The sequence below is a fragment of the Condylura cristata genome, unplaced genomic scaffold (assembly GCF_000260355.1).
Source record: "Condylura cristata isolate star-nosed mole 26May11 unplaced genomic scaffold, ConCri1.0 scaffold00001, whole genome shotgun sequence".
Taxonomy (NCBI): Eukaryota; Metazoa; Chordata; class Mammalia; order Eulipotyphla; family Talpidae; genus Condylura; species Condylura cristata.
Genome location: NW_004567102.1, coordinates 35,348,050 through 35,366,787, shown reverse-complemented (window position 1 = coordinate 35,366,787; position 18,738 = coordinate 35,348,050). Strand labels below are relative to the sequence as shown.

General features: G+C 43.3%; 1 protein-coding gene across 1 annotated transcript in view; it reads left to right on the top strand.

Moving 5' to 3' along the window:
* The first annotated feature begins 18,249 nt into the window (after positions 1-18,249).
* Positions 18,250-18,738, top strand: part of TBX18 (T-box 18) — a 26,786-nt gene continuing 26,297 nt past the window's right edge. The window contains 1 exon segment of the mRNA XM_004673660.2: positions 18,250-18,541. Coding sequence (XP_004673717.1) covers positions 18,250-18,541 — 292 coding nt within the window.

Sequence of the window (18,738 nt, the reverse complement as noted above, 5' to 3'; positions counted from 1 at the left end):
AATAGCTAGTTTAATAAGAATCAGGATTTTTAAATTGTGCTTCTATCTCTTAGCACTGGGTTCAGCAAACATACAAAATACCAAAATATCATTGCCTTATAAATATGGAGCCTTATTGTTCCCCACAGCGTGTTTTGAGGCTTTATCTTTGAGTCCACAGTGAGGGAACCAGTCTCTGGCATCCTAATGCTGTGCTGTTTGGGACCTGTACCCAAGCTTATCATCGTTGGGGTCCCAGCAACATTCCCTTTCAGGCCTCCCAGAAGTCAGTCAACACCGCCTTTACTAACATTCTACTATCCCGAATTTAGCAAAGAAGGTTGGGGAATGTAGTTTATTTTCTACAGGTCATGAATCCACTAAAAATTGTGGGTTCAATGTCTAAAAAAGGAGGAGTGGAGATTGCAAGATAACCAGCCAATAATCACTGTATTTGAAAGATAAATGCCCCTCCAGTGCTTATAAAGAGTCCATGTAGAGAAAAACTTAGAGAGTATCTGCTTCAGTGACACTTTGTAAGTTGTATGAATCCATGAAGAGATAAGATCAGAACTGATTTTAAACTTAAAATTTGAAGCAATTTGTTATTTCTGTGATATGCAAGCCCATGCTCACTGAGCAAAGTACCGACTAGATCAACTGTCACCTAATTCGTGCGGCAGGTATGAATTAGTATGTCATAAATGTCATGACCATGTATCAGCCCAAAATGGATTCAGAGTTCTGAAATGTAGACCTTCACAGAGAATTCGAGAAGTACAAGTCTACATAAATTTAATGGGAGCTCTCGACCCAGAATTTGGGGCCCCTGACATCTTGTCCAGCATCAACAGCCTTGGTCCTTAGCTGCTGGCACTGATGCCATCGACCCACATCTCTGACCACTTGGGGGGGCTGCAGAGCCATCCCCAACCACAGTTGTAAGTCTACTGCAGTGCTTTTTGAGATCTTATTGGCTTCTTTGCTTCTGGAATCCAGTGTTTGAGGGCCAGCCCTATAGATCTGGATTCTGCAGCTGCCTCCACTCTTATTTACAATACTCTTCTGGATACTGCTTCAAACTGCATATAGAAAGCTATGACCCTAACTATCAGCCAGCTTTAAAAATTCTCCATTGCCATAAAGCCACCACTGCAGTTTTCCCCTTCCTCAGAAAACACACAGAGGAAAAAGCAGTTTATATCAAACTCACTCTTCACTAGCTTGGCCGAGATGTTGAATGACCAGTTCATGGAATTACTGTTGAATATTTTCAAAAATTTCGATTTGTTAATACTGGCAATTTTCACAACTTGGTAAAATAGTGCCGTTACAAATTCCCCATGTGACTCACATTTCATAAACAAACATTTAAGATGCAAACAAATCATCTTTTATTATAAATACACCTTACTGCAATGTTACTTCAATTAAAAACAAAATTAAATAATTGTAAGTCTATTACCATGGTCTAGTTAATATCTATTACAATATAGGAACTCAAAAACTCATTTATAGAATAACGAAATAGATCATTAATGTCTGATTTTGCCTTAAACCATATTTTACAGTCTTCTCTGTTTCTGCATGCTTATATCCTGCCCCTGCCTCACTTGCTGCTGAGAGTTGCTTATAAACTCCACCATCTGGTAAAAGACATCTGCCTGATAGGTTTTTTTGCAACTGGTAATTTAGCAACTTGGTTTTCAGAGAGCTGATGTAGAGTCATCACCAAGTGCCACATCCTACTGTAGCTAAATTATGTTTCCATTCACATAGTAAATTATTTTAGCAGCTGGAAGCAAACATCTTGGGGAAAAACATTGGTCTCCACAAAAGCTACTATTTTTGCATGTGCCATGGTGCCAAATAATATACCAAAAAATAATCACCTCTACCCAAAAGTGTTTCCTGTTGGAGGCTCACCTTGTCCTGCGAGGGAGAATCACAGCAGTCTGTATGTAGATGTTGAAGTGAGAAGGGGTTGGAAAAGAAGGTAGAGAGGACAGAATTGTGGCTTTATTGGTCTAACCTTTCCATTTTAAAGCACTTTCAAATACACCATCTAAGCTGATCCACACAATTGGTTATGCATACATCACACCCACTGTACTCTTATTTTATGCTTGAGGAAATAGACTCAAAGAGTTGAAAAAAATAAAAAACTCCCCAAATCATACAGGTAGTAAGCAAAGGATCTGTGCCAGAACAATATTCAATACGTACTCCTTTGCTTAGCCCTGACTCTTACTTGAATGTTTTTATATTTTTACCTAAGAGAATATCAGGCAAACCCTTGTTCACCTTTGTTTTATTTAGATTTTACCATTGATTTTCCTCTACCCATGCTTTTCCTGTCCTAAAAGGGCACTTACTTTATTTTAGATACCTTCATACAATTGATTCAGTTATAAATTCTTGAAGAGAAAGCCAGCTTTTTTCCATGGTCAGTATGATTCGCAAATATGTCTCCTCCTCAGTGGATCCCCAGATGGTTCCCCTTTTTTGGCAGGAGGCTTCCTTGAGTGCTTTGAAGATGGCCAGTGTATATTAGCCACTCAAGTAGTTTCTAGGTTTCTGGCAGGACTCCTAAGGCCTGTTCACACATGTTCAGGAGTAAGAATAAAATGTCAGACTGTTTTAAACAATAAATGCAACTATTGCAGGAATAGACAACATAAGGTTTTTCTGGGTTCTTTGAAGGCTGAAAACACAAATCAACTTGCAATGGACATCATCTCTCCTAGAAACAAATTTCTTCTCTTAAATGTACTTCTCATCTGGAAACTTTGAGTATGGTGTTCAATCAACTAGATTAAATGGCATTACAATATACTATTCAGTGAGAAGGTTAAATGCAAGAATATGTTAGAAAAGAATTTAATATAAAGGATGCATCCACTTTAAAGGTGTAAAACTCCCTCCCTAGGGAAGTTGTCACATGAAAGCTGCCATCAAAGCACATGAAAATGACATCAGTGGTCCATTCCTCCCTTATAAATAAACCAGACCTAGGCAAAAATATTTGAGCGATGTCAGTCCTTGTCAAACCCATCACAAATTTGACATCTGCTAAATCATTACAAGTAAAATGTTAACCAAGATGGGAAAGGAAAGGAGAGGCTGATCACATGTATTAGGACTAAAATAAAAGGCCAGAAAAGACAACCATTGGTCCTAGATTTTGGAATCTCACTGTCACTTGTTGACTCAACCTTCCCAAATTGCAAGTTACTGGAAACTATTCTGGTAATAAAGAGACTATGGGGGATTTCTAACAGATGAATTTAGGGCTTTTAACAGTGATGTGGCTCTGTTCCACAGTACGTTGATATATTTCTACTCCTCACATCCTCATCTTCTTCCAGAAACCCTGTTTCAATTCCATGGAATATAATTCTCCATGACCCCAAGGAGAACTGTCCTTGAACCAGGTCCATATCAGCAAAACCAAACATTGACCTACAACACTCATTCTTGGCTTCAGGTTTATTCTTGATTAACCAGTGGATTCTGTTTTCTCTGTCCTTTGAGCCTGGGCATGCTAGCTTTGGAAGTTCCCTTATGCAGAAAAGAGGGTTTCCTTCTAAACTTGTGACAAACAAAAAAGTTAGGTAGTCATCAAGTTGTTTTATTACAGTTTCTGGGCAAAAAGAAACAGTACATTTCCCAGATTCCTTTGTAGGTATGTGGGGTTTGGGATTTCTTTTTGGGCAATTGAATGTTAACAGAAGTCATAAGTGTCACTTCAAGGTTGGAGTAATAAAGAACAGGTGTGTTTCACCTAGACACATACTCTTCCCTTTCCACAGCAAACTTGTATGTCAAGTTCCAAATTGCATAGTTACAAGGAGTCAGCCTGGGTCCCCGAGTCACCAACTGGAGGTAAGATTCCACCTTAACCACAATGGGCAGTTAAGTGAAAAATAAACTAGTATTGGGTTATTCCTGTTATTCAGGGTTTGTTTGACACTGCAATTAGCATTGATTTCCATGAAAAATCAATAGCTTCTCTAATGTTGATATTTTCTAAAATATAGTAGCCTGAGACTTATAAATGTGTAATAAGTGGATAGGGAAGAAGATGCATTGAATTGAGCTCAAGAAAATCTACCTGGCCTGAACAGAGACCAGCCTCTTTGGGTGGGAGTTTCTTGAAGCTACAGGGAGAGTAACAAAGGAACTTTAAAAATAAAGGAAATATAAAAACCCTTGGACCTGCCAGTCAAGAAGACCTTTAGAAAGAATGGCCAAAGTATATTATCTCACTAAAACAAACTTTCTCTTCTATGTGGGGAAGGGACTGAGGAATGAGGAATGAAGAAACAGAATTCACAGTGGTAGTTATCTGGATCACCCCACCCTAACTCCTCCTGGGCACAATGGTACCACTTTAACAGAGTTTCCAATATGCAAGCTCCTAGCATGTACCCAGGCCTAGCAATGAGAAGTTGGGCGACCATCAGTAACCATGGCAGTAAGTACGTTCAGCATCTTGGCAGTGAGTAATAGCAGCAGAACTTCAAGCAGCACCTGTCTTCCAAGAAGGAACAGCAGGCTGGTGTTCTGGGTGGGCCATAGCTGAGAACACTGCTTAGATGAGGTCCATTAAGGTGATTACAGGAAACTGAGGGAGGGGGCTCCAGGCCCAATGACCCAACTGGTAGAAGAGAATAAATGACTTTTGGTAAGAATTTACAGCATCCATCTTCTTCTGGAAATGGTCTAGAGAAAACTGCTCTGGTTCTGCATCCAGCATTATTCTGGAATCAAAGACAGGACAGGAAATCAGATTGATACACTTTAACAGAATAAGGCTGTCTTTTCATTTCTTCTTTCCATCTCCCTCTGGGTGAACTCAGGGGGTTGGCAAAAGTGGCCAAGAAAATCTTGCACCAGGAATACCCTGGGACTGACCACTGTCCCTCACCCTGTTCATTACCAAGTATCTACATTCTTCTCCAAAGTACTTGTTTCTTCTGCCAACATGATGCCTGCTTCCATTCTGCCATATTCTGTGCATTTGCTAAGAAAAAGGCTGGTTGTTTTTTTCTGGATCATGCTCTGTATTCCACAGAGAACAAGTACAAGTGTGACTGTGGGCACCCTGGCTGATAGGGGGACAAGACAGTAGGAGAAGGAGAAGGTGTAGGTGTCCCAGGCCACTATAAGTTTAGCTCCCTCTGTCATACAGATCTAATTAGTGGATGTTATGAATAAAGGGTCATATTTTATTCACTCAAAATATTTATTGATTACAGTGGTGCAAAAAACTGGGCTACCTCTTTAAAAGAGTGATATAACACCCACCATTGCTGAATACACAGGGCTTATGAGCTAACAGAGAAGAAACAGTTTCCAATAAATTAAAAGGGAGGACCTCCCTCCTCAGGGGGAGGAAAAATGTCAGAAGAAGATGAGATTACTCTCAGCTGGAAAGTGGATTCCAGATCATAAAACCTTGGTGCCACGTGGCATCTAAATACCTACAGCAGAAGCTAGTGTTAGGCGATCACTCACGCTCATGGAGCCAGTGATCACGCCAACAAAACCTGGAGCCCCTCTCTTCTGACTCCACAGCTTCACCTATCCTGCTATGACATGCTGCTTCTTGGCAGCTTAATCATAGGGCTGCCTCAACCTGAAACAAATTATCTGCTATTCTAGGTTCAATCAATCAATGCATAAACATCACAAGGTTTATGACCTTGGGAAGCTTACAATCTAGTAGAACAGGTCAAACATGTACATCTACATTTCCATACTTTTCCAAAATATAATACATCTTGGAAAATATAATGTAGACTTGGATACAGTAGATGGATATTTAACTTATTATTAAGCTGCAAGATTTAGCAGGAGAATGGTAAGCGTTTAGAAGTTACTGAACATGATGAGAAAGAAGGAATGAGAAAAATAAACAAAGAGAGAATATCTTTCAGAGGCCAGTTGCCTGGATTCTGGATCAAGGACAGATAACTTGTTTCCACAAAAATCTAAAACCACTGTTGGGTTCTCAGCAAACACTCAGTTTAAAAGGTCTATACTGTAAGAGGCAGGGGGGATGAGAAAGGGGAGCATCACCTTGTATTTGCTCTCATTTAAATCCCTGATATTTAACAGAAAACCAATGTTTTGTATGGAATGCAACCTCTCGATGCTCCTGCCCACCTTCAAAAATAAGCCTCAGAGATCTAGCTATGTCCTTTCATGACAGGACTCACCACAGGGATTCTGACAGCTGCGGTCTCCACTGATGACCACCAGTGAACTTGCAACCTCAGGGATCAGCCTTCTCCTACACTTGCTTGTTCAATACAAAACCCATCTTACCAATACCCTCTTCTCTCTCCAGAAATTGAATATAGGGGAGGTAAAAGAGGTCAGAGAACTTGTGCCTCTAACTGTACTGACAGCTCTATTTTTTTTTTTAAGATTTCTTTATTTAGGCATACAAGAACTGGGGTATAGTTCAGAGGTATGTGGGGTAAGAGGATTTATCAGAGACAGTGGGGAGTAAAATAGGCAGATTGACTGAAATACACTGCTGAAGGAAGCAGCAGGGAGACAGAAGAGGTCTGCTGTACGTGTGGAGTCAGCTTCCTGGCCAGTATTGAATTGTTCTGCTCCCCATTCTGTCTCTGGTGAATCCTCTCACTTCCCCCTCCTCACCCCCACACTTCTGGCCTCCACCCCAGCTCTTATACGCATAAGTGAATAAAATAAATCTTTTTTTAAAGATCCTCTTTAGTAACTATTTAATATTCTACATGACTATCAGAGTTCTTATTCATTTTCAACTTGGTGCTAGATCGTGATTTCTATTTTACCTGGCTCAATCCCTTAACTCACTGTTTGTAAATTGAATTATTATATGTATTCTCCTACGATTTCTCAAAATTTCAGTGGTATAAGCTAAGGTATGCATGATATTAATTTAAAATATAACTTACCTGGGCAGAGCTTTCATCCACAGTGTCACACAGATTCTTTAATCCTTTGAATTCTATTGCTAAAAATTTCTCAAGAAAAATCAAGTCACCATCTGGTTGCCTTTGGAAAGACAGAGGTAATTCAGGTCTTTGATCTGCTCTGCACATGGACTGAGAGAGGGAGAGGGGACCAAAACTCCCTGACACAGACAATCATTTACTTTATTAAACAAGTGTCTTGTATTACACACAGAGAGTAGTGCATTATGTGGATGCACAAGAAAAATTATGATGAAAAGTAGATACTAAGCATACTGAGTACTTTGAGTTTTGAAAAATTAACATCACAGCTGTTTCTAATAATTTTTCCCTAACTCCAAGCTTTTTTCCACAACATGTACTAATGTAACTGTAACTGCCCCCAAATGTTTTTCATGTTTTTAAATGAAGTCTTCTTAGAAATAACTATGAGCAACTGGAAGCTCATAGCCATTTTAGATAACTTCTTCACACACAGGTTATTTTGCACTCGCTTTTTGTCTGCATTCACTTTTCTACATAAAAATAGTGAAATGCACTTTTCTAAATAACAAAGCAAAATAAACAACCCAAAGAGAGCCTCACTAATGAGAAAAGTGAAGAGACATTTAGCTGTTGTGCTCTGGGGTTTTAAATGGAAATGGCAAGGGAGAAGCTCATTCCTCTCCCACTATCTGGGCCGATGATAACCGAAATAGGTCGTGGGAACTAGACAGGAAAATACTTGCCAACTGGCCCATGGCTAGGGAAAATTTGTCTTTTTAATTTGGAATTCGGTTGGCTTATATCAGGAAAACTGGAGTTAACTTGCAGTCAAGTAGGAAGGGGAGACAACATATTTAAACCTTTTCAGGCTCCCCGTTATAATCCCCTTTTATCTTCAATTGTCTCCAATCATATGGATGTTTCCTTTTCCAGGTGGTTTTGTATTTTTGAAAATGGTTGGAAGACTTCTTCTATTAGAGACCCTCTCTCCTTCTCGAAGGTTTGTAGCATAATCAGAAACCAAAGCCTTCTCTGAAGCTGTATTGTTATTATTATTATTATTATTATTACTATTATCATAATAATTATCATTATTTTCTTTCCCGCCCTACCCCAAAACCCCAGTTCTGCTGTCTCCCGGGCTGCTGTCCTAGGCAAGGTGGAGGGATCAAGGCCAAGCCGAGTTGCGGGCACAGACAGAGCTTGCATGACGTGCGGGGCGAGGCCTTTCAGCACCCCGACGCTGCTCAGGACCGTGAGGCAGAAGGTCCCCAAGGACGCTCAGTGCCCCACCTAGGGCTCCCTCGCGCCTACCTCCGGAAGCCCAGCCCCCTTCTTCGCTTATGTCTCTGGCCGGGGCGAAATTATCCCCCAAATCTGGGCGGGCAGCTGGCAGCCACACAGGAAGATAGTTAACAGTTCCTCTGTCAATCCTCCTCTCTTAACCCAGGTCAGTATATAATACTCCCTTACTGGGGGGCTCCCAGGGAGAGACCGGCAAGTGCATTGGAGTTGTAGCTGTAACGCTGGAGTTAATGACCAGGAAGTGGTCAGTGTCACAGCAAACACGTGTAGAGTCGCACTGTGCGCGGATCTATGTCTGCCACCCCCTGTCCAGGACTTTTTTGCTCCCGGTGGGCAGTGGGCCAGGGCGTGGGGTAGGGTGAAGGGCCAGGCGAGGCAGACGACTGAGTTGGGTTCAGGGTTGTGTCCAGAGGAGGCAGCAGTGGGTCAGCGAGGGATCTGAGAGTCCTGTCCAAGAGGTGGCAGCGCCTCAGAAGCTCTGCAAGCCTCAAAGAGGCCCAGGCTCCCGAGGATGCCTCCGCAGCAAGGCTGTGGGCGCCCAGCTCCCCAGTACTGCCCGCAGAAAAGCGGGATCTGAGTAGCCTAGGCAAGAGTAGGGTGGTCCGCGCAGGGGGTCTTGGGTTTCCAGTCACATTTCTCTTTAATTTTTTTTTTTTTTTTTTTTTTTTTGCAAAGAAAGGCTTTATTGAAACGCACGGACGACAATAGTCCTCACTCTCCCACTCGGTCCCCTTGGCTGCTCTCTTGCGGTAATGGAGATTGACAGCCTGAGGCGACTGCACACACTCGCAGGCAGCCACACGCACGCAACACAGGCACTCACGCCGCGCGCGCTAGTCTGGTGTCAATGTCGTCACCAAGCGCCCCCGCAGGACAGGGACGGGGCTCGGGACCATCGTTGGCCTGTGCTCCCTCCCGTCTTAAGGGTCTGGAGGGGTTTGTGGAGTTTTGAGAATCCGTATTATTAGTGGTCTGGAGAAGCCAAGCGCCAGGCACGGCAAGTGGCTGCAATGGTCAGGCAGCTCACCCTTTCACAGCCGCGCGGGCACCCAAAGTAACCTGCAGTTCTCCTCCGTCTCTGAACAGCAGGGGGTTGAGGCCTTTTCGAGACTGGAGCCAGTAGTGGGGGCGGGGAATGATGTATTTATTCTTCACACTTACTGTGCACTTAGCACTCAGAGGGCTGAGTTTTGCACTTATCAACAGAAACCCTCGGTCCCTACTCCTGGCTGATGATCAGCACGAGTCCGCGCGTCTCTGCTTGTCACCTGCGGCGCTGGTTCTTCGGCTTCGCCATTTCAACAGGTGGCGAGTGCCGGCGGCGGTTAATCGGACTGCCCAGCCTTTCCAGGCGCGCCGACCGGGGCCAAGCTGGAGGAAGGGGCCGCGGGCTCGGCGGAAGCCTGGATTCGGGGACTGGGCGTGGGCACTGGGAAGTGCTGTCCAGCGGGAGGTGGACTCAAGGCAACTGCAGCACCGCCAAGCAAATCTTCCCAGGGCGCCTTCCTTGATTTCCCGTAGAAAGAGCTTAATGGTTAATAGCTGAGACGAATCTCTTTCAAGTGTCTCGAGAGATCAATCAGGGAGAGTCCGGGGTGGTAACTCCCTGCTTACTCTCAACCCTCTTTGTTTGCCAACCTAGTCTTCTTTGATTTCACTCACTGACCCCGCTGGAGAATTCTCGACGGTGCATTAGGGAATGACTAGGCGTGGCCCTCCTTTCTCCCCCACCATTCCCCTTGCTCAAACAATTCTGAACCCCAGACGGAGACCTACACTGGCGCTTATCGGATCCGCGGAGCCCGGGTCTCTTCAGCAGAGCTGAGAGTCGCGGCTGCAGCGTACTCTGAGCGCTGTGCTTCCGAAGCCGCCGCCAAGCTGATTTATGCTTCAGTCGCTCGCGGGAACCCCAACGATTTGGCTGGGTTAATTTTTGTCAATTGTTCCTCATCACACTGAGATAGTTTGCAGCTTGAGGCGGGCTTTATTTATCACCCTGAACATTTGAAATACAGTCAGACATAAAAATAACTGACTCTGGGACTCTGGCGCAATATTGGAGCCGTCGGGGAATAATTTGGCTAACTGACTTGGACGTTTCACCTTCTAAACAGAAATGCAACTCTCAGTCAAACTGTAAATCAGATTGTCTTCAGCAATGAAAAAAAAAAAAAAAAAGGCAGCAAACCAGAAGGGAGCAGAAACAAAATGAAAGAGTACGCAGATATTGACCAAAGCAAAACGAGCTTCAGAATCCCAGACCGGATTTTAATTTTAGGCATAGAAGTTCATTGAGAATGTGAATTCCTGAATGTTTTAACGGCCGGATATGCCCCCAGGGACTCCAGGGTGCCCCCGGAAACTAGACTGATTTTTTAAAACTTCTTTTTACCACTATTACTGTTTTTATTAAATAATAATAAATAAATACTTTGGGAAGGTCCCCTTGCGCAGTTCTAATTAGAAGTGTTAACGAGGGATGTAGAATGGTCTGGGCGACCCAGGATGGGAGCTCAGAAAGCAAGCTACAACAGGAAAAAAAAGAAAATGAGAAAATTTCATGCACTATCCTTGTTCCCAAATTTCTGTGGATGGATAGCAAAGAATCGGAATCTTTTCAAAGGCTCAGGAATTTCTCTTACCCACTAATCCAGATCAATGAAGGGCTCAATAATGAAAGTCCATCTCTTACTACCTCATAAAACCTGAGCAGTGAAAAAAAAAAATCAGCATTCAGTAAGATAGCAACTGGAAAAGAAGCCCCAAACAGGGAACACCTGGACAACTGATTACCAAGAAGTAAAAACACAAACAAATAAAATTTCTGGCAGGGAAGGGTACATTTGTTGTTGTTATTATTATTATTGCTTTATTTCTCCCCTTCCACCCCCTAGTAAATTTCATTCCAGTACAGCAAAGCAGAGAATATCCTCTGCATTTCCTCAACCTTCCACTATAGAAATCTGAGGATGGTTTTCTAATCCTGAACTCACAGCGACCTTACCTGTAGGCACCTGCCTCACTCTTGGAGTATTCAAACAAATGTGTGTTTGTTTAAACTCCTTTTTTTGGCCAAGACCATTCACATAATTTGCTTCTAATATTTCTCCAAATAAACTGGAATGGGAGAACTGTGACTCTTAAAATCCACAAATTAAAAATAAATTTTAAGATACCACTGGGGGTTTCAGGTAGAAAATTAGAGAGATTACTTTAAAATAATTCTGATAGTTGAAAGAAAAATACCTTGGTAGTTGATATTTGGTATCCATTGATAACACTGAGATAAAATATTAAATTATGACTGCAATAAAAATATGTAGTTTCAAAGATGTTAAATGAAGTAAGATTATATCTTTTCATGAGGAAAGGCTCCATCAGTAAGGAGCTGGAAATATTTCTCAGGAGCAAACTGAGCTGGTGCGGTTTTGACATTTGCATGGTTTAATTTTTATTTGGGTGGTTTTTATATCAGGGTCAAAGTTGGTTTTGTTCAAGTTGACAACTCTGCTCCTTTGTAGCTGGAACTCAATAAATGCACAAAGCTGTGCTGATGGGCAACTCCTGTGTTGGGTGTAATCTTTTGCCAATAGATGGTCTGATATCCTTTTCAGTATTACCAGCTGGGAAATTAAAAGAAAAACGTTTGCTCCCCACATTATTTTTATTTATTGTTTCATTTCTTTATTTCTAACACATCAAGATGAGTTCTTCTCTTAGAATCCCAAACCACAAATATCTCAAAAAAAGTGTATTTCAAAAATTAAATCTACAGATGTAATACACACTGCGAACCCTATAAAATGCGTTTACAATGCTGACTTAAAGAAAGAAATTTATAACTTTCATATGTACCTTCCTTGTGCAATAGGCAACTGCCATATGTTTCCGACTTCCATAATTCAGTTTTTGCTGGACATCTGTAGCAGGTAGTGAGTGATTCTTAAAGTACATTTTATGTAATTTGAGAAGGAACCTGCACCAAAAACTAAAGGTTAACATAAAAAGAACAAGTCTTTCTAGAAATGTTAGTTATATTAAATTTACATCACCAATTATGCATGGCCTGAGATAGCTTTTTTCTTTGCCCTTTCTTTATGAGAGTGAATTTGGAAATGCAGTATTATATGTGTGGCAGTTTCTTTAATAAGTAATAATTTCGAACATCTCAATTTTTGGTGGGATCATCTTGTTCTTGCCATTGTTTAGTCTTTGCTTGAAATTCTTCATTTGACTCTCTCTGAAGAACCAGGTTGGAAATATGTAAAGTTATTCTGAAGCAAAGTGTAATGCGTTTCTATGGGGTGTGTGTGTGTGGGGGGGGGTGTCTTTAACATCTTCCCTTTTTTTAATATCTTAATTGTCTATGATACTCTACTTAAAAGATGAGCAAGTTCACACAATTAAAAGTGAAAAAACCAAAGTCTTTTTTAAAAGTCATAATTTGTCATCAATTATTTTGTTCATGTGCTTGAAGTCAGAGTTCATTCCTTATGCTAATATTTCTTTTTGTGCAGTTCCAATACTAACTTGAAGTTAATCTATTAAAAGCTTTTTTAATTCAACTGAAACTGAAATGCTTCATCTGTCAGTATACAAATATGAATAAGCTCCAGTTACATACTTCATTGTTTATACCATCAGTAAATTATGTACACAAGATTTCTATTGTTTAAAAACTATTGGTATCAGCAGCTGTGAAATATAAGTACAGGGGCACAATTTAAGGTCGATTAGATGGTGTAATAATTTTTATAAAAATATTAATTTTTATAAAAAGCTGAACACCAAACCTAGTGATTCTTAGCTGAAAACTAAATAGAGACACTAAGTTGCACTTTAAATTCAGCAGACTTAAGATAATCTTTCCTCAGTGAAAAAGGAACATTAAATATTTAATTAAAATATGAAGCTACATATTTTAACTATCAATATAAATAGCATTTATATAGCAAAAAAACTAGTATCATATCCATTAACTCTTTAGGGAATATTATTTGTTTTCTCCATCCATTATTTCATTTAGATTTATGTCCAAATCATATGTAATATTGGTACTGCAATGTTCAACTAACATTTCAATTATTCATTTCCTCTCTGGATGCTAATTTCATTACCTTTTTCAAATCATCTTATATTTGGATCAGATATTAGTGATAGAAATAGATACGCCTTTCTTGGTCATTTCTGTAGGGCTAAGGGACTAATGTGGATCAATGAATGAGAAAGAGATGGCATAATTTTTCCCGAGCAGAATTTAAAAAACGTCCTATCTTCTGGAGACAGAGCAGATACTGCTGGAAATTGGACATGAGTGGAGAAGCTGGAGCGCCCTAAATTGTAGTGCTTGGAAGTGAATGGGAGTGAGGTAGGAAGACCAGACCATCCTCAGAGTACACTTGTTCAGCTCCTTTCCAGTCCCAAACCACTCTCCTAACCCCCAGAAAGACTTGAGCATTGATTGAAAACCATTTCAATCAATCAGTTTTTTTTTTGTTTTTCCTTCCCCAGATTACAACCGGAAACTCCTGTCAGAAAACTGGGTTTTGGCTTTCTGACTATTCAAAAGAACAATTCTGTGGGGCTTTGCTGTTATTTTGTGGCCGGACTTGGTCTCAAGTGATCGCGGTTGGAAAGATTCTAGCTGTTTCAAGAGAAAAAGATGAAAAACTTTGCCAATATGTGCCAATATGAGGGAGGTGCTGTCTTTGTGTTTAAATCCACTACAAAAGCCAGCAGCAAGGAATTGTGGTACTGGATTGATTTCTCCTCTGGGCCTGGATTTGCCGCTGTAGCTAGAGATTAGCAGGAAGGAGAGTCGCTAGAGTTCCAGCTTTGCCAACGTCTGAATTTATTCTCCTAGACTTTGTAAACTTTATTTTTCTAGTCGTTGTAAGTCATAAGTTATTTGTTATTATCCCAGATCACAGGCACAGAGGGGAAGAGGACTTGCAAAGGAAAGGAAGGAGTGGGAAAAGATAGGAGAAAGAAGAGAGGAGAGAGACTCAGGAGACCCCTGAAATATAAGATTGTCCGTTAGAATGGAGTTTTTTTTTTTTCCAGATTACAACCAGATAGTATGATTCTTGGTGCTTAAAATGGATCCTTGCTTACCCCCACTTTCCTGTATTTTTCAGAATCTTTTCTCAGGGTTAATCTTTTAGCTAATAAAAATGACCTTTAATACCTGGGGAAGTGAGGATTCTTCCTCTTTGGAAATTGCCACCGCACCCCATGCTTCTGGCGGTCAGGGACCAAGAAAAGACTGTGTGCCAGGGCTCACCTCCCTGTATCAGGCGTTGAGTCTGGAAAATCAAACAGAAGAGAGAGAAACTCTGAAGGGGATTGTCAAAGGGTAAGAGAAAAAGGGAAAAAATGACTACCTATAGAATTATTTTAAATTTTGATTCAAAAATAAACAAATGGTTATGAATAAATAAAATCCAAGTTGTATGAAATAGTAGGCTCTCTCTAAATACACATATAGCATATACTGTATAAATAGGCTGGAGGTACTGTATAAATAGGCTGTAGGCTGAAAGCGGAGGGAGTCAACAGAGAGTGCTTATTTTAAAAAGTCCTTCGGAACTGTCCAATTTTAAAGTGCACCAAGAAAAATAAAGAGGAGAAATTGTATATGCTTTTTAAAAGCTCCGTTTTGCCCCTGTTAATTTTGCTCTCTGGCTGGACACGGATTCCACTAGGTACTAATCATAACACACAAGGCTCTTCTGCCTTTTCTGTCCTCTCACCCCCGACTCCCTGAGACAGACACACCCATAAAGTTCTTTCAGGGTTGACTTTTATTTGAAGTAAAGTTGCAATAAAGGCTATCCGTGCAGGAGGCCTGACAATTTAATTTTGTTTTGTTTACTTTACCATAGTTTATATTGGGGAAAAACACTCCCCCCTCCCCAGATGACAAGAGGTGTGTTCTGCCTGTAGATAGACCCCACCCAAGTGCATGCGCATCCAGCCCACACGCCATATGGAGAAGTGCACACTCGCGTACACAAGCACATGCAGGCACTTGCGCACGCACCTCCATGACCTTTCCTCTGGCCAATTCACGACCAGTTGGGGCTGGGCCCAAACAAGCACATGCCATATTTGGGGAAAATGCCTCGTTAGGACGATGGCTTAGCCATCATTTCTAAGGCTGTGTGCCAACTCGTGCCTTTCTTCCTGTCCGTGCCTGGCAGAGTTTTCATGCCCTGTCCCCTCCCGGAGCAAAGCTCTATGTGAGCTGAAGTCAGTGACTCGCTGCTTCTCCCTCCAGATCTGGCCAGTTAGTTAGCTCTTTCGGATTGCAGAGCGTAAGCCTGGATTATAAAGGAGCCCGAGGCGCGAGTGGCGCTGTGGCTCTATCAGTAAGGCTCCTTCAAACCAGTTTGGATCTGCATTAAGGGAGACGGGACATTAGCGCAGACCACGTCGCTCGGCGCACACCTTGGTTATTTCTAAGGGTCAAGTTCTGTTTGACATCTTGGGTGTCTGGGCCCCGACTTTCTAACATGTAGAGCATAGAACACAAGTCTGCGGGTGTCCCGGCGTCCAGCGATCTGCTGCTCTTGAAACCCCAGGAAAAAGAGAAATAGTGGGAAAGAAATAAAAGAGGTCTTGGGGCGGTGTAATCCTCTTTAATTCAGCTTAAGTTGCAGGACAAATAGAACGACTTGAGCTTGTCTACAAAGCAGTATTTGCATCTGGAAACGCGTTTGTCCCGGGCGGCCTTGGATTTCTGTAAATAAGCTGCTTGCTCTTCCCCAGCCGCCGGCCCGAACAGTCTTGTGGGCCTCAGTCTCCTGTCCTCTAAATCGCCAGGGCCGCAAGGTAGGCTCGACTGTGTTTTGGGTTGCTCTTCCTGCGGGTCACGAAGAACCTGGGCCTGGAGCCGGGCGCTGGGTTACCAGCAAGCTGCGAATTCCGGTTTCAGATACTCCTGCCTCGCGGAGCTCTCGGAGCTACGGATACAGCCTCCTGCAAATCCGCAATCTCCCTCCCTCCACTCTCCTCTTCCATCCCACTCCAACTGGAGGCCCCAAAGCTAGAGGCGGCCTCTTTGCTCTGGCAAACCCACGCACACCCTTTACCTGTCTTTAGAAACACGTTTCACTCTCACTTTTAAGGCTTCACTACCCGCTTGTGGAGCGGCGAGGTACAGACCCGGTCCGGGTCCACAAGTTCCAGGCTTTTTGCAAAGTCTTCTTGCACAAATGCAAAACAACTTTTTCCTGAGGAATCTGTTTCTCAATGGTTTAAAAGTTGCCTCTCATGCATCACCAGGTCGTTTTTGTTTTGTTTTGACCCCGGGACTTCGGAACCTGTCATTCGGAGGGTGCTAGGTGCCTGTGGGCATGCTTGCTCTGGTTCCTGCTTTTCTGGTGGCCTTGGAGCAACTGAGTGTTCCTTTGCACTGGGATAAACACAAATCATGATGGGGAAGCTATTCTCTACTGAAAACCCACAAGTTAGAGATCACAGAACAGTAACGGCTGTGGCAGTTGAGTTGAATAAAGGCGGTGGGGTGGGGGCGCCTTTTAGTAGTTTATATAAACCGAAGATTTAAAAGTAATGTGAATTATGATTTGTTCACAAGAGATTTGCTCTATTTACACAAGCCAATTTTTTTTTGTTAATCCCGACAAAAGGTCGAATGGAAACTACAAGACAAACTGTACAGACATGTTTAATGTTATTCCATTTAAACGTTTAAAATTATTTGTTTGTTTAAAAGAAACAGTTGGTTCTTTAAGAACCAGAGAAAAGAAGTGGTGCATTGTCAAATTCAGGACAAATATGACGTTACGTAAAATTACACGCATTTTAAAAAGTTCAATGAAAAATTTTACTGCATCTTAAAATTCATTTCACTTCGCGCAGTTTTCAACATTAAAGACATACAGGGTCAGACTGTTATACTCGCCTACGTTGAAAATGAACGCTCATCTTTCGAAAAAAGAGAGCGGCTCCGGAAAGCACGTACTTTTTCTGACTAGCTGAGCAATAACGTAAAAACGTGCTCTCCTAAATATAAGGGACATACATACATCTTCAATTCCCCCGCTCTCCCTAAGAAAAATCCAAGGAGTAAAACTTTACGAAATAAGCCTAATGCCATGCCAGCTGAGAGCCAGCGATACTCCAATAGATGCTGCAATGTTTAAATGAGGAAAGATGGCCTAGAGGCTGTGAATTCTTTCCACTCGGAAAATACGTCGCAGCATTATTAAATGATAAGGTTGTGGGACGGAATTTAAGGTTTCTTGACGGATGCTTGATAGTCTAACTTGGCAAACGTCTTGGTTTAAAGCCAGGAGTGTCGGCCTTTCCAGGTCCTGATGAGGAAAGCCGGAGACTCAGGCTGGAAACGGCCAGAGGCTGGGAGACCGTCGGGTTCAGGCGCCCGCAGCTGGCGCTTACAAGCCAGACGGCGGCGCTTTTCACTCTCAGTTTTTTGCGACCTTGTAAGGAAGTGGGCGCGGGCTGCGTGGGGTCGGCGCTGTGGATTGGTCAGTCCTGCGGGTGATTGACAAGGCTTCGGACCCCGCCCCTGCCGCTTTATTGACGCTAATGAGCAAGTTCTTCCCGCCGCTCTCCTGCTTGGAAGTGCTGACAGATCAAGGCAACAAATTTCAATTACAATCCCTAATTTGTGTCCGCAGTGTTTTTTGCCCATGTTAGTCCTCTCTGGCGCATCAGTCGAGGCAGATCTTGGAGCGGCCGGAGGAGGTGGAGGGGTGGGGTGAAGGAGCGCACCAGTGAGAGAAGCGCGCGCGAGAGGCCGAGGGAAGGGAGCTTGGCGGCGCGTCGCTAGTTCCTCGGACCCTAACAGAAGCGAGAAAGAGGAAGCGCAAAACTCGTTTGTGCCCGAGGCGGGGAGGGGGCAGATCTCGGCCTGCTGGAGCCCCGAGAGTCGGGCACACTTGGGTGGGGGAGGAGAGCGGGCGTGTGCGTGTGCCCGCGCGAGTGTATATGAGCGAGGGGCGGGCTGCGGCGGGCGGCGGGGATGGCCGAGAAGCGGAGGGGGTCGCCGTGCAGCATGCTCAGCCTCAAGGCGCACGCCTTCTCCGTGGAGGCGCTGATCGGCGCCGAGAAGCAGCAGCAGCTTCAGAAAAAGCGGCGAAAGTTGGGCGCAGAGGAGGCGACCGCCGCCGTGGAAGACGGAGGCTGCAGCCACGGCAGCGGCGCCGACCACAAGGGCTCCTCGGAAGGAGACGCAGGCGCCGCGCAGCCGCCACCGGCCGGGAGTCCGCGGCCACCTTAAAGGCTCCAGGCAGGGCGGCGGGGCGGGGCTTCCCGCTAATTCATTAACATGTGTCGGAGCGTGGGAAAGAGGAGAGCGTTTCTTCCCAGCAGCCCAGACACCTGGTAGGGGCAGAGGATAGAGATCAAATAACAAACACTCGCGGGCAGCGAGCGGAGGAAGGACGCCCGCCCCGGGCAGCAGGAACTGCCGCAGACGCTCCGCCGCCCGCTGGGCTGCCCGCCGCCGCAG